This window comes from Primulina tabacum, chromosome 9 (assembly GCF_025594145.1).
Source record: "Primulina tabacum isolate GXHZ01 chromosome 9, ASM2559414v2, whole genome shotgun sequence".
In the NCBI taxonomy this organism is placed as follows: Eukaryota; Viridiplantae; Streptophyta; class Magnoliopsida; order Lamiales; family Gesneriaceae; genus Primulina; species Primulina tabacum.
The window spans coordinates 3492176-3509032 of NC_134558.1; the positions used below are offsets into that span (position 1 = coordinate 3492176).

General features: G+C 35.0%; 2 protein-coding genes and 1 long non-coding RNA gene across 4 annotated transcripts; 2 read left to right on the top strand and 1 right to left on the bottom strand.

Moving 5' to 3' along the window:
• The first annotated feature begins 3019 nt into the window (after window positions 1-3019).
• On the top strand, window positions 3020-10433 carry LOC142504607 (uncharacterized). The gene is made up of 4 exons (XR_012804252.1): window positions 3020-3410; window positions 3578-3640; window positions 4232-5712; window positions 10363-10433. It is a non-coding gene; the product is annotated as an uncharacterized LOC142504607 (long non-coding RNA).
• LOC142504606 (uncharacterized) lies at window positions 6899-10434 on the bottom strand. Of its 2 annotated transcripts, XM_075617476.1 has the most exons (4): window positions 10336-10434; window positions 9276-9849; window positions 8924-9149; window positions 8259-8812 (listed from the first exon to the last, which is right to left on the bottom strand). In XM_075617476.1, the coding sequence occupies exons 2-4, from the start codon at window positions 9750-9752 to the stop codon at window positions 8376-8378; spliced, it is 1140 nt and encodes a 379-aa protein (XP_075473591.1). In that variant the 5' UTR covers window positions 9753-9849; window positions 10336-10434; the 3' UTR covers window positions 8259-8375. The 2 variants fall into 2 exon arrangements, with proteins under 2 accessions (XP_075473592.1, XP_075473591.1); XM_075617477.1 differs by lacking the exons at window positions 8259-8812; window positions 8924-9149; window positions 9276-9849 and adding exons at window positions 6899-7679; window positions 7755-8144 and having other exon boundaries at window positions 10336-10428.
• A 2267-nt stretch (window positions 10435-12701) lies between these two features.
• Window positions 12702-16272, top strand: LOC142556733 (uncharacterized). Its single transcript, XM_075668214.1, has 5 exons — window positions 12702-13005; window positions 13117-14306; window positions 15101-15514; window positions 15609-15817; window positions 15907-16272. The coding sequence occupies exons 1-5, from the start codon at window positions 12890-12892 to the stop codon at window positions 16150-16152; spliced, it is 2175 nt and encodes a 724-aa protein (XP_075524329.1). The 5' UTR covers window positions 12702-12889; the 3' UTR covers window positions 16153-16272.
• Window positions 16273-16857: the final 585 nt, after the last annotated feature.

Here is a 16857-nt window from a genome sequence, read left to right on the forward strand (position 1 = left end):
CAACTGACAAGTCAACTGATTTCACCAGCCCAACTGAAGATCAGTTCAGCTGACTAGTTCGAAGCATCATTCAGAATCTTTCAGTTGTAGATCAAAACAAGCTCTTTCTAGTGGATTCCAGTTAAACACAAAGATACAAAGTAATTGTCCAGTCAAAGGACAATAATGAACGTTGCATCAGAACATTAAAGACAAACATTTCAGAAGGGCAGTCGAAAAGTCAAGGCACAAAGTCCAAGAAATGAATACAAAATGCAACGAATATAATAAATTAGTCTCACTGTACAATCTAACTTTGCGCCTATAAATGAAAGATTAAGATCAAAGAAGACAAAGAGAGCTAAAATGCAAATACCTAGAGAGAGTGTAGTAAAAGAAAGAGCACGCCTATTTGCTCATCAGTTTTCAAGAAGCAATCAGCCCAGAGGGATACCAAAGACATATCAGCTTAGTTTAGAAGCTTATCTCCCTTAGTGTGTGAGAACATCCTTGTTCAGTTCTCACACACAAACACTCTCACCACCACTCAAATACAGTCTTGCACAAAGACGTTAAACTTGTGTATGTAGTCTTTGACACATAGATGTTAAAGAAGTGTTGGCTGGAAGGTGCTGCCTTTAGTCGTAGCTAGGAGTTCAGTTTAGGCAGTAGTGTAAGTCCTAGCTAAGTGGATTTGTACAAGTAGTTGTATAAATCAAAGTCTTCTAGTGGATCCTACCCATGGAGGTAGAAGGGGTGACGTAGGAGAAGTTGAAGTTTCCGAACATTCATAAACACATCTTGTGTATTTAACTGATTAAATACTGTTTTCAAACTGTTTGGATCAGTTAGAGTATCCGTCAGTTCAGTTGTCACAATAACTGAACTGATGAATGCAAAAACTAATCTACCCTTTTTCAGTTATTCAGTTTACATGAGTGAAAATATTTTCTAATATAATAGTCTTCTTCACGAATGATTACTTCGACTTTCTTCCGCTTGGTTTTAAACCAAACTTGATTTAATTCATCGGTGTTAACATTCTTAGAACACGAGCTATTGCAGCTCAATGAATAATATAGTGTTCGAAATGCCTTCAAAGGCACTAGCACACTCGATCCTTCAGCTTGTGTGCACAATAATCACTCAAGCATATTGTCGTGGGTATTGCAAGATAACACCTTACATGCATGTAATTTTATAGGATGCTAGACATATCGCATATATCATTCATCTTGTTTTGTGTAAAGTCTATATAGTGATGGCTATTTCCACGTGTTCTCTCAGATGTTGTTAAAACTTCAAATCAAGTACTGGAAATGCTCAATACATTTCATCAAGTAGTTGAGGATGTTTGTGTATTCCATGATCTTGTACAATGTGAAAAAGTGCCTTGAAAAATTTGAGCAAAAAGGAGTAAAATAGAAATGAGGAGAAAATTTTTAGAAAAAAATGGAAAAATCTATCTAGAATAGTCCTATGAAGGTCGTTCTTCTAGGTAGGGAGCTATCACTTTTAAGTCAAAATACAGATAGAAAAAGCTACCTAGAGGAGTCCATTGAAGTCTGTTCTTCTAGTGTGAGAGCTACCATTTCTAAATCAAAAGAAAGTTTATGAAAGTTTGACTCAAAATCAGTAGTGTTGTTAGGAGTGTTGCCAACACCAAGTACAAACATAATACAATTTAATCACTGCCCGACACTTCATTATTATATCATACTTGAGGCATAATTTGGACATACATTCTGATTGTTTTGTGACATTATCTTGTTCAATGGGCTATCTGCTTTTAACCTATAACATTTAAAGAGAACCATAATCTTCTTGATTTTGAATTTTCTTGGTTTTTAATGCTAAGTGGGTTAAATCGACGTGTCGTTAAAGCCTAGATGTTTTCTTGAAATAAAGATCGCACCGGTTTATATTTGTTTTACCATTGGATGAGAGAGTGAATTTTGATTGGGGAAATTGGTTTGTTTCGGGAAAAATTACCGTTGGAAGCTATAGATTTTAAATGATTACCATAATCGAACAAATTTACTACCTTTATTAACTCACCTCTCGAATCATACTCCCCTTATTCTCATTATTCATCTGCGCGAGTTCTTTCTGTGATTCTTGCAATTTCATTCTCTGATTTGATTCATCTGATATTTTCATCTATAATCACTTATCTTTTATCTCAAATGGCAAGAAATGTGTAAATCCCCTTGATATCCGCAACAAGATGACATAATGTTTGGGTGATCCACCAAGCGTGACAACACCACCCACAGAAACACTTACTGCTGAGAACCTCTAATCGGTTGTTGTTGAAGAGGATCCTTTTACCATTGAAACCATTGCAGAGAACCGGACAATGCAATTGATATTTACAACCCACCAGATTACGAGGCTCTGCATAGAGTTTTTACTCCCCGTCCACCTCTAAGAAGATCGAAGAGACAAGGAGGGTATGACCATGACTTTGTCCCATACAAGAAATTTAACGGGTCTTCCTCCTCCGAAAACCTTTTGGACCCTAATTTCTATTTTGGAAATGACTCGAATGATGAAGATTTTGAGTTGGTCGCAAGACCAAAGCTAGCTATGACTACAAAAGACCCAACTTCTTCTGCTACTGTTGAAAAATCAGCTATTGAAGTTCTACTCTGAAGCTCCTTTAGCTCTGTGGCCACTGTATATCAATAGAGAATTTATTGATGAAAAGAATATTGATGTGGAGGCCTACAAACAGCAGAATATGATTTTTTTCTTGAAAGATTGAGGAACGTTTGCTACTATGAGCTCTCTGACTCCCTACGACAGAAGACTTCTTGTGGAATTGTACTGCAATCTTATATCTAGTGTTGGAGATGAAATATCAGTGAATTTTGGCAGGGCATTTTTCCATGATCCAAGGTGTTTTCTGATCATCCCAAAAGGATGTATGCTGCAAATTTAACTTCATTGTATTCTATTTGCACAAAACCACAATCAGAAATTGAACAACCTCCACCAACACTACAATGGTTACTAAATCACATGCCATAGCTATCTAGGCTCCGTTTGGTATGTGTGATGGGATATGTAAATGATTAATAATTTGATTGATATGTAGTTGATAAGGAATGATGTGTAATATTGTGTGATTAATTATTTGGTGTGTGGTAGAGTTTTTAATAGTTGGATAATTTTTTGTTTGACAAAAATGCCCTCACACCCTCAAACTAATTCCCACAATACCTTTCAATATTCAATCCCTATCCCACAATCGAATTTGACAAAATTAAATACCCTATTCTTTTGGACAGAGGGTAGAAAATATCTTCTTCAAAGTCTTCCCTTGAAGATGAGGTCAAAGGCGATTTTTCTTCTTGTATAGTGCTTCAACGGAAATGAAGGGTGAAAGCACGAAGCACTATTCAACGCGGACTTGCGATTCTGCTTGGGTATGAGTATTTTCATATATGCAATTACTGCATATTTTTTTCTTACGTTTTACACTGAACACACAAATTTATAGATCTGAAGATGGGCGGTTGCCATCTGTGGGAGACGTATGGTTGTTGTAAGTCTTTTTTTTGTTATAAACTTCTCATTTAATATTTTTGTACAGCGAGAAAATTATAAATTTGTTTGGAAGCTGTTGTCCAAAGCAAGTTGAAGAAAATATTGGAAGGTAGGAATAAGTTTTTCTGAATAAGCTATGATCTGCATAATTTTCACTATTTCGAATTTGTACACAATTTTATACAAATTCAAATAAATAGCATAGTGGTTGACTATAATCTCCTTCCATGTTGATACACTTATTAAATTTGATTGGCGAGAAGTGGATGTTGTTACTTTTTTTCCTCTGGCAAGCATTTTCTTGCTGTAATAATATTAAGTATTGTCGTGCAAACCCATTTGAAGAATACATATGAAGATAAATAAGGACTTTTGTTAGTGAGATGTCGTCTACATAAGTCTTGTCGGTGAACTTTTCTTAGAATACTCTGTCAAAAAATTAATCTGAAACAATAATAATTGTTTGATGTATATGCATTTTGATTTTGATGTTTATGCAGTAGTTAAATGTGGTCGGAGAAGTTTGCTTGACAGAATTCATTTTTCACGTGCAAAGTTTTCTTTAAGATAATATAAATTGTTATAAGATGATTCTCGTGTATCGATGTTTATGATATTGCTGTAACACAACAATTGAACTACTCGGTTTGTAATTTATGAGTACTTACAATGTCAAACACCATTCTTTGTTGTTGCGTAGGTATCATGGAATTGAAGATGCCACCACCATGTGAGTGTGGGAACGGGGCCATGGTTTTAAGGACAGCTGGTAATTACTCAACCCGTCCTGGTCAACAAATATTACATATGTCCCGTGAGACTAAAACATCGGAAGAGATTTTTCTGGTACAATGAGTACCATGGCAGAAATGCAACATCGACCACTGAACAATCGTTTAACAACGAAAGCAACTCAAATGCTTTTGAAGATCATTCATGTTATAGTAGTAATAGAAGGTGTTGTATGCACAACACAATGAATTCATCCTCGAGCCCATATGATTCTCCTTCAAACCAAGGTCATCCGTATTCTACGAATAAATTTGACGAAACAGTATGTGCCAGGTCCTCTGCAACAGAAGGTTTACCCAGTGAGACCATGAAGAGCCCATTTTATGGACGTTAACAAGCTTGTTGCTGTTTTGGATTCCTTTGCGCGTTGATCTGTGTCCTTTTTCTACTCATCGTAATCCTTGTCATTAGAATGTGATATATGTTGTCTACGTATGCTTATAAAAATGAAACATTGCATCGTTGAACCCCATTTGCCATGTATTTTCCGTAAGTTCCTTATTAATGCATTGTGTGCAAGTGTTTTATTCAATCTGTTACTGACTGTTCATTAAATTTGTGTGATTCATGCATTCATCCAACTTATATGAGTATGAAACTAACATCAAATAATAGTGCAGCAATGTCTATATGTACAGGAGTCAAGCAGCGGTAAGGTATGTTTCTCAATAATTCAATATTGTATTACTTTATAGTTTATTTTCATTTGCAGTGCTATAAGAAGAAAACTAACATTAAATAATAGTGCCACAATGTTTATATTTCTTGTTGTTGTATTAAAAAGCTAATACAATGAATTTCAAACTATTACTTAAAGTTTCACCAAGGTGGTACATGTTGTGCAAAGTGTACTGTATAATGTCCCCATAATTTTGTTTCTTTTATTATTCAATTGACAATATAATTTTCTTACTTGTTCCAAAACGTGTTTTTCCTTTTGTTTTTTTATTTTTTTGTATTTTGTCATCATGAGTTTTCATAATTTGAGCAGGTGTTGACCTATATTGGTATATCACATCATTGTGATAAATTTTTCCTTTGCACTAACTTGCATTTATAGTTGGGTTGGTAAATATATTTAATGGTTAGTTTACTTTTCCAATCCTTAAATACCATGTTGCTTTCCTTTTTACAGTGCAAATCCAGTGAGTGTTCTTAGTTTTTGAAAGTTATTGTCAACAGGCACACAATGTTTGTGACATATAAAGAAGCTTCCAATGAAAGTGTAACAACGAAGTATAGAGTCGAAGTTATTACCCTCTCAGATGACGAACATGAGAAGAAAAAAGAGATAGTTTTTTCAAACCAGAAGAAGACACAATCTGCTGCAAACAAAAGTCCAACTGTTCAGTTGAAGTCCACGAAACAGAAGGAGAATACACATTGCAAGTGGATGGATGACTACAATAATGCTATGAAGCTGCATATAAACACCTCCAGAAAACGTTGCGTCAATAATTCCGCAGCTAACTCTTCAAAGCGGATTGTGATCAGGAATGAGACAACTCCGTATATAGTACTTGATAGCTCCGACGACGAGAAAGATGCACAATGAGACTATCTACAGATCTCATCTGTGTACTTCATTTTATTGGATGTGTTGTTTGCTGCAGTTTGCTTTCGAAGTTGCTTTTGTTGTTTGTCTTCTACCCTTTTGCTACATTTACGTACTGGTGTCCTAAGGTTTATTCGGTGTAATGTACTAGTGTTGGTTTCCCAGTGGTGAAGTCTTTTGGGTATATGCACAGAAAGGCAACATGACACTGAGTTTAGTTTATTTTAATGTGTTTTGGTGTTGGTGTCATGATATGTACTGAAAATGCATCCTAGTTCTATGTAATATTGTCTTTGCTTGTATAAATAGTTGTTCCCAACAAATTCAATCCTTACTTTATTAAGCATCTGAAGTTGAGCACTATTTCGCTAGTTTATATTATTTGACAACATGTTTGAACTTGTTTATTTTATTTGTAACTGGATATTTAATCATTCAACCAATTCTCATTTTACGTATTCATAATAAAATTGATCAAAACAAGTCTATATTGGTTTTACACTTGTATTCATTCCGGATACTAAGATTTGCCATATGAAAATATAGCAATGTGTGCAGTAAGAGCCACTTCGTCAGTTTGCTTTGTAACTATGCATTTATGATTGATGGTATAGTGTATGTGTTTGTTATACATCTGTTGTAATCGCACAAGAAAAATCTACACATAATACTTGTCGATCTAATATACTTTGATATGCAGGCCTATTGATTAATGTGATATATATAAGTCTCCCAATAGAATCCCGAACAAAGAAAAATATGAGTTTTAGGACAACGAACTTGAGACATGTAATGAAAAACTGACGTAAAGAATAGACTCTAATCCTTGGATTAAAGTCACATGCACACGGGTCATGTGAATTCTAAACGTAATCATACCAAAAATACATACCGGTTTGCAACCAAGGGACCAATACTTTTGTCCCAATTTGAAGTAGTTTTAGCATATGTGCAATTAGAATGGCAAGATACTAAAAAACGTAATAGAAGATATTCAAAATCCATTAACATGTCACAGATAGTGTACGTACATATATAAGCCACTTTCAACACAACATCTACCAACATCGAGGTACGATCGTAACTAACCAAACACACTTAACGTGTACATAATTTAGACACCGAATTCATACCAAATGAGCAAACACAGCCTAGTCGTATTCCAGTAGGTACCAAAATGTTATTCCATCAAAAATTTCAGAACACATACCAACAAGACTTATGGATTCAACAGCCTTTTGCTTAAGCTAAGCCTACCGTCATGATCGAGATTCAAGAACAGACCTATTTTGTTCGGGTTATCCACCAACATCTCCGCAACACGGAATTTCTCATCAGAAGTTAACTCCGTAATGGCTTGTAATGTGTCCAGCACGCTGTCCATAGCATTTGTTATCTGTGATTCAGCTAACTTCTTTTCAGCAGCCATTTCTTTTATGAGGTTTGACATTTTCTCTTTCGTGATATCTGCTAAGTTATTGATTGCAACAACAATTTTATCGTCACCTTAATTTATTTTTTTTCGTTTTTTTGACTTCACCTTGGTACCTACACTTGGGTTGGACGGTGACGAATGATTTACAGACATTGATTCTCCATCTCCTTCCATGGGGCGATATATATCTTCCATGTGAACTTGGACATCATTAGGTACTTGTTCTGTCAAATTTAACACATCATGGACAGCAGCTAAAAAACTCTCAGCTCGGCTACCCGTTGCCCTATCATTACCAAAAATTTCACACCAGTCTTCGTAGTATGGCCACCGCTTGTATCGCATAACACGTACACTATTGTCCACCTACAACATGTTTTGCAATGACATCACATAATTTACAAAAAAGAGAATGTAAACAATTTGACGGGAACAAACTACCTTCAATTGTGCTTCCCACGCCTCATTTGTAGCATCAAGCAAGTTTTCAGTCTGATTCCACCCAATTCCACTTTTGGCTAACATAGACGACAAAGAGCTGTAGTTTTTCTTCCACACGTGGATTTTGGAAGTTAAATGTGGATGGCCACGTATATCAGTATCCGAAAATGCACTTTTCATGGCGGATTCCAATAAAGGTAAGTAGCCGTTACGAAATCCATTTTCACTTTTATATCCTTTGCTTATTATATCTTTCAAAGCTACAATTAGCACCTCTTCCTCAGGAGTTGTCCAACAACGATGCGACTTATCCGCCTTTTTACCTTGGCCATTAATGCTCTCGGTTGTTGCTAAGCTGTCCATCGCTTCAGGTATTCCCTTGACGTATTCCTGGGAAACATAAAACTAACATGAGTTATAGGAAAAAAAATACTGTAGGGTATACAGAAAAACACAACTAAACAACAAATTCATTATAAAATATCACCAATTTCATAGAAAATAATTGCTACATAACATTTGTGCATCCACGGTTGCAAACATAAGCGAACACCATCGGTATATTAATTGAAAACGAAAGTAAGTTTACAAACACAATACAAAAACAGAAACAACTTTGTATTAGTTGTGGTACATCGACATCGCAAAGTTATCTCTCCACGTATCCCACGCAGTAGAGGAATTGAAATTGTCAACGAAATCATCATTTGTTTCGGAAGGTGGGTTTAGTGTGTCATCTTCCATGTCCTCGACAAGACTGTCCGGCATCTGAGATCGGATGAAATTGTGTAATAAAATGCAAGCCATAATGATTCTATTTTGAGTTTTCAATGAGTAGAAAGAAGGACTTCGCATGATAGCCCATCTTTTTTTAAGCAAACCAAAAGCTATTTCTATCACGTTTCTCGCTTTGTTGTGTCTCCAATTGAAGAGCTCTTTAAAATTCTGTGGGACACATGTGCGATTGCCCCAAGCATCCCTATGGTATGGTACTCGTCTATATGGAGTCAAAAATCCATGTACGTTTGCGTATCCATTGTCACACAAATAATAACAACCTACAATTAAAGTCATACATTTTTTTTAATAACTAATATTGATTTACATTCATGATCACATGAATACAACATAGTGAACTGATAGCACAATATTAAAACAAATATTTTAACCTCTTTGAACTTTCAGTCCATCTTCCCGAGTTAATGCATCACGAAGAACTCTTGCATCTACGGCCGATCCTTCCAACCCACATAGTGCGTAAATGAAGTTCATATCTCGGTTGCACACACCCAAGACATTAACGGCAATGGTTCCTTTTCTAGTTCTATACTTTCTTTTTTCAGAAATTGGGACATGAACGTTTACATAGATACCATCCAATGCACCAACACAGCCCTGAAAAATAAATTTTACGCATATAAAAATTATATGTCATTCTCGGTATTGCACATCAGTATGCTTGACATATCCTTCTTCTCTATTGACATTTCCAAAAAAATATATATACTAGTTAAATATTACCTTGAACCACTTCCATGTCTCGTCGGTGCAGGTGTCATCGATTGCAGAAGGCTTCACAAGCAGTATAGTATGTAACTTGAGGACCGAACCTAGAACTTCATGGAAATGAGCGCTGATTGTTTGACCGCTTCGTACATAATCATGACCAATTACTCGATTCTTCTTATGATGTGCCAAGATAGACAAAAACATAGCCACTTTTTCTTCAATCCTAACATATCTAGAATCTCCCAAGCCCCTGACATGAGTTAGCAAGTAACATAAATTGGCAAATGCATTTCTATTCATCCTCAAATTCACAACACATTGAACATCTCCAATCTCGATAATCCTACGCAAATGGTTTATTTGTGTAGTCATTCTTTGAGTCATGGTGTAGGAAGATGATGTTCTACGTACTTGAGTTCGGCGTCTTGCGAGTAATCTCGTACGATGTCGTATTAACAGACAAACCATAAAAAACGTACGAATCATCATGTGTTGCAGCAGCACAAACAGTATAGTGTAACGACGTCTACTAGTCCATTCCCAAAGTTACTTTGAAAGCGAGTAAAGTTTAAAAAAATATCTTAATCTGCAACAAAATTTGTGAATAAAAATTTGAAATCTAGTACAACAGTATAATTTAGTACATTACAACAACAAAATCATGTGGACGATATATCAGCATCGTAGGGATTACATAACCAAAAAATCCATTCACATAACAAGAAAAAAACAAAGTATAAGGGGACAAATATTTCATCTCACAAATATGAGATATTTAAAGGTTCATCAGCAAAGGCAGAAAATAAAGTATTACATACATATGAGTTTAATAAATTAAGATATTCTAGTATGAAGGTTCAAAGAAAATACACTGCTAATACCATGAAGTTACTGAGCTCTCTTGCACTAGCAGATCTAACGAGATTCGTAAATCCCACAAAAGTTTGTGTCATACACATTATCGTATGTAAAACACTTTGAAGAACAAATTCCTAAAACATTCGGAATGGATTTCTTCATGCTAAGCATATAACAAACAACAATCTTGGAAATTTAATTTTTGAAATTTCACCTACGAAACAGGCGGATGAGTTTTCAGATCTGTTCTCCAATAATCTTCTTTCCCTTCATTCCTTCCATTTCGGATCTTCTATTTCAGATGTGGGTGGCACTTGAAAGTTTTCTGTCGGCAACGAGATTGGGAATCAGAAGCTAGGTTAAGAGGTTGTCAAATTTGGTTGATTTTATGCAGGGACAATATCATATTTTTCCAACTATTGTCATTTGCACTGGGGAGGGATTGATTTTATACTTGGCAAAGTGGTGGACCGATTTTCCCATCCAAATAGTACAATAATCTATGACCTTGTCAGTCAACCTCCTTTAAAATCGAGTCAAACATGGGGTTATCAATCTATCTACATTTAATCAAACCTACCAAACAGACCCCTACAGGATTGGTACTAGTAGTACCACTTTCAATTTTGTCAGATGTTATTCAGCACAATTATATAGTTTGCAGATAGAGGATTCAAATCCACCATGCTCCCTTTTCCTTCCTTGATTTATGAGATTTTGGTGTCTCAAGGATTTGTGAAGGATGTAGATGAAGAACTTTCTGATGTGGGTGACCAACTGAAGATATCACCTGCATATTTGAAAGGAAACATGAAAATATACCTCTGATGTTGCCCAAGATGTTGGCTACATGGGTGCTTCATCATCTAGAACCAAACCAACTGAAGCTAAATTTGTTTATAGGGAAAAACCTTCTGAGTATCTTGTGCTATATACCTCCCATATTCAAGCCCAAATAGATTTTGGACGACAAAAAATTTCGACCACAAGAGAGGTTATTGCATTTTATGAAGCTCAAGTAGCTGAGTATGAGTTGTTATTAGAAGTAGGATTTCCTTTACTGAACAAAAAAGGGGAGTAGCATATGCAAATGCAAAAATGGACGAGTCTAATGTTGATATAGATGATTATCATGATGGAGATACTGTTGGAAATGCTCCGTAGTTTGTTTGGTTTTTCTTTGATTGTTTTATCTTTGAGTTTTTAGTTATGTTGCTTAGTTATATCTTGTTTTGTTAATGAAATTTCCGAGTGTTCTGGTTTAATATTACAACATCTATTTGACAACACTGCACTGACATGTTTGAATTCAGGGGGAGATAACTATCTAACTCGTGAGAAGTTATTATACATGGGGAGAAAATGCATATCAGAAAGATAATATCAGTTTTGGATATTTTGTCCAGAAAGACAAAAAAAGAGATATTGAAAATAAAAATATGTCTTGATTTCCAAGATATAATTTATTACTTAAATTATCTTTTCCTTATTCATAGGTTTTTGTTAAATATTTCATTAGAGTTTTGCGAGACACTCGAAGACAACACTCTTGTAAGTGTTGGTTGAAGAGTTATTTGAGGCTTCGGGTTTTGACGATTCAGTTGTTGCATTCGTGGTTTTGTTTTTGTTTATTTGAGATGTAATTTATTTCCTTGAATTATTAAGGAAAACATTTTTTCATACTTTCACTAGTATTGGTTTATAAACTAATTATAATTTCAATTTAATATTTTTTTCTGAGGCACCACACAAGTTTTTATACTTGTGCATGATTATTTATGTCTTATTTTATTCATTAAAATTTATTTATTTGTTTAATTAATATATTGCGCTGCATGTTGTGAATGAGTGTTACAACACTTGCATACAACACTTAAATCTGATACATACATTCTTAGTATTTTTGTACTTCTATGTTAAACAATTCTTTCAATTACAACACATGCACACAACACTTAAATATGATACACACAATCTTAGTATTTTATATTTTTATGTTAAACAATTCTTTAATGATGAAGCATAGAAAAATTGTACATCTAATAGGTCATATCATCGTTGATCACACGCGCATGCACACACACACACACACACACACACACACATATATATATATATATATATATATATATATATATATATAGTTTTAAGATATTGTCAATCAATCGTGCACACTTATGTGATAACTTATGAGCTGACACTCACTTATTGATTCAAGTACTGCATACGTCTAGAAACTACCCGTAGTAACGAACTTGAAAAATTGATATGTTTATCATAAAAAGATTCTTCGTTCCTGGACCAGCTTCACCTTAATGGATATTTGAACAAGTCAAAATTCTGTTGGTGCGAGTGGGGATATCATTTCTCTTTTGTATGTCATGGAGTTTTGAAAAATCCAAATATCTCGAACATAGATATGAGATAAAATGTAAAAAAAATTGTATATTTAATATATAGTAACATCTCATCGGTGATAAAATACAATGTGTAAGATAAATAAATAAATAAATAAATAATAATATATATATATATATATTATATGCTCCACGTATGATGGTGTCGAATTAATTATTACTCCACTTACGTGTGTGTAAAACAAAAAAATCTACTAGTGAATAGCACTGTTTGAGAACATATATAGAGATATGAAAGGAGGAATTTTGTGCATGATTTTTATTTGATTTTCCTTATATATTTTTTGCTTCGGAATGAAAAATTTTCTGGATTGATCGTATATTTCGTCGGGCAAGATTCAATTTTGTGAAATGATGAGCCAGTTTACTCGTGTAAATAAAATTGTTAGGGCTGGTAGTACTTTCTTCATTTCTGTGTATGCTTTCACACTCAAGATTCTTGGATTCGTCGCCAAATATATTTGCAGGTATGAGTTTTTATTATGAAACTTATCTTTCTGTAGTTATATTTATGGGGATTTCTCTGTGCCGAATGATTTTTAGATTATATTTTCTGCGTTTTTTTTTTTGGTTTACAGATCAAATACAGAAGGGAATGATTCTTATTTTATTGCCGATCATTCTCAAGAAGGTGACGAAGTTGTTTCCCGGAAATCCACTGATTTTTTGTTAAGTGGGCCTGCAGAAAAAGGGAATTCCGAAAGTGAAAATCTTGATGAAATTACTTCGAAAACAGAGGACTCTGTTTTCATGGAAGATGAATTGGTTTCTAGCAATAATAAGTATCAGTTTTTGCCTAGAGGAGATGTAAGCGGGTTAGTAGACGAACACAAGACTGTCAAATTTCGCGTTGAGGAAATGTTTGTTGGATCAAATGATACTTTGAGCTGCAGTGATCAGAGTCTTGATAATGAAACTTCTCCAAAAGTAGAGTATTTGGAACAAAAAATGGAAGAAAATATACAAGAATTTGATAAAGAGCTCGAAGTTATTGATCAGGAGAAGATAGAGAGCGCCGCCATCAGTCTTTTTTGCGGCGAAGATAATTCGGCTACCTTCGATGACAAAATTCTGTTGTTTGAAGCGATCGAGTCCATGGACGTTGAATCTATGGATGATCAAGATTTTTCTTATGAAATAGAGTTGTTTCCACGGAGTAAATTATCCACTTTGGAAGCAAGTAGGTCGTCTAATTTTTCTGAACTTAAGTTCTTGGTTAGCCCTCAGAAGGTTGACTCAAATAATACAACCTTTCTTGAAGAATATGATCATAGAAGACCCGAAGATGTTGGAACAAACATCGAAGAAGAAAGGATTAATCAAACACGTTTCGATTCAGATGATGAGTACATAGAACTGGAACCTACAAGAGTGAATCCAACTAGTTTTAATCAAGAAAGTTTTGCCAGTGAGCAATCTAAGGAAACCAAGGAATTAAATGAACCCGAAAGATTGGACCGTCCAAAAGGCGGAGGACACTCATGGGATTCAAATTTTAACGTTGAAAATGAACCTGATGTGTTGTGTGAACACCAGCACTTAGTTCAACAGATCAAAATGGAGTTGAAAAACTGTAAAAGTGGAGGGCTTCCTACTATATCAGAAGATTGCGAGACTTCGAAAATGGTGGAATATTTGAAGCCTCTAAAAATTGATCAGAAGTTTGAGTACAAGGATTTAATGGAGGAAATTCACAAGTTTTACAGGACTTATGCGGAGAAAATGAGGAAATTGGATGTCTTGAATTTTCAGACTTTACAAGCAATAAGTAAGATTAAAGCTAACCTTTTCTGCTTTCATGCTTGTGTTTCTTATTTTACATAAATTTCATGTTTTATTTGCATAATTTGAACTGTTGGACTCAAGATTGTCACTGCATCTGCTATTTTGCTAGCCGCTTAATTGACTTAAGAATCGAAACGATTCGCTCAGACTGACATAAGATTTAAATGATTTGAACATGGGCAACTACATTGGTTCTAGACTCAAAGTTATGTATTCGATTGCGAGTCGAAGCAATTGCTATGAGAAGTGTGTTTGAAATCAACAATTACCCACTTAATTATTGTGTTGCCACCCACTCACAGATATTGTTCTTGATGCACGTTTGGCCCTACAATTTTTTGAGAGGATCAACAAATTAAATTTCTTAAGATTTTTCATGTTGGTTGTTGAATATAATTTGGTTTTTCCTCATCTTCAATGTTTAATGCTTGCCATATATCATAATACTGAAGATATTTTGTTCAATGAATTCATTTAAATTTAGAATGCACAGAGTTGTTTGCTGGTCCCTTTCCCATTCTTCAACTGTAAAGTTACCTAGTGCGCGCTCAATCCATTGAACAGACTTTCTTTTTTCCCCGAAGTACTGGTTCGCTGTCGTTATATTATAAACTGCAATGATGAACAAGGATGTTCGGCCTCAATCAAATAACTACTACTTTCACATTTTATTCATAAATTTTGATTTTCTTTTTGGCATATCATATGTTGAAAAGTTCATCCCCACTGTTAAGATTTCTGGTTTTTGTGGAATCTAATTTTATGAACATGTTACAGGTTTCTTGCAGCTAAAAGATTCAGAAATATTCACTTCTGGAAAGAAGAAATCTGCTTCAATGCTAAAACCATTCACTTTCCCGAAAATTTGGCCTGGAAAAGTACAGAGGATTCACGCTGATCCTACACTTAGGTCGATTGTAGAATTGAACCGTGACTTAGAATTGGTTTACGTTGGACAAATTTGCCTTTCGTGGGAAATTTTATCATGGCTGTATATAAAAGCCAAAGAGTTACTGCAATATGACTCTCTAGGGAATCATTCCTACAATCGTGCCGTGGAAGAATTCCAGCAGTTCCAAGTGCTGATGCAAAGATTTTTGGAAGATGAACCCTTTCAAGGTCCCAGAGTACAGAACTATGTCAAGAACCGGTGCATGATCCGGAGTCTACTTCAAGTTCCATTAATAAGAGGTAAAAAAAAATATCGAAAATGAATAAAATTTTGCATAATTCAATCAGGTTTATTGGTTTGTGGAGTTGAAAATGAGCTTAAAATTCCCTGCAGATGATTGTGTGAAGGACAAGAAGGAAAGAGGAGAGGAACAGGACTCGATTTCAGTTGAATTTTTAGTGCGAATCATTAAGGAGTCGATGCTGATTTTCCGGGACTTTCTTCACTCTGACAAGAGCTCAAAAGATCATGGAGCCAAGGTCGATACTAAAGAACCCAAAAATATGGCACTTCTAGCCGATATAATCACAACCCTTCAAAAGGTTCGCAATCCATTAACTTTTCGAGTAAGCCCTTTGATTTACTAATGTGACTAAAACAGCTCTGTTTTAATGATGTTTTTGCAATGCAGAAAGAGAGAAGACTCAAAGAAAATATAAGAAGCAAGAGCTGCATAGTGAAAATGCTGCAAAAACAGGAAGAATGTGACCAGATTTGCACTTGTGAAGTGGAATTGAGATTGGTCTCAAGAGTTATTGGACTCTCGAGGGTGAGTAGAGACCAATTGATATGGTGCCATAATAAGCTTCGCAATATCAACTTTGTGAACAGAAGGACTGTGCATTTGGAGCCATCTTTTTTGCTTTTCCCCTGCTAATTAGGCTACATTTTTATTGCCTTTTAATATATGTATAAATTAAAATGTGTAATGGATTCTAGTAAAGGAAAGAAATGTGTACTACACTTTTTTTTGTTCAAAATTTGTTGGTTTAATGGCCATTGAGGGTATTTATGTGGAACACATAAGAGCATTGATATTAGATAAACAATATTCGAAAGAGTTAAAAAGGATTTTTTTGCCAAAAAATTAAAAAAACCAAGAAAAAATACAAATTAGTGAATGAAAATCAAACATTGACAAGTTATAGGACTAAAACTCAAAATAGATCAAAATTATATGAATTAAATTGTAATTTTTTCCAAGAGAATCCAAGGGGTTTGCAATTTCTTGAAAGTCTTATTTCTGAGGTCGTACGACTTTTTGGATACTTCTGGATGTCTCAGCTAATTGGGTAAACTCTATGATACTCACGGGAAATTTAGGGTCCGATTTCAGTAAGTGTCACTAGTCCAGACGCAGGTTTCAAAATTGTCCCGAGCCTGAAATCACGAATAAGATCGTTAGAAGGGAGCCGGGAGGGTGTCCTAGCGTAGCCCCTCCGACGCTCAAGTCAGAGACTGAGGATATAAGTAGAGAGCAGCTAAGGGTGCTGCTGAAAAACAATATAGTGAATGAATCAACTGAACACTCAAACCTGATATTTATAAGAGAATATGTGGGCCTTTGATGGGCATTTCTTCC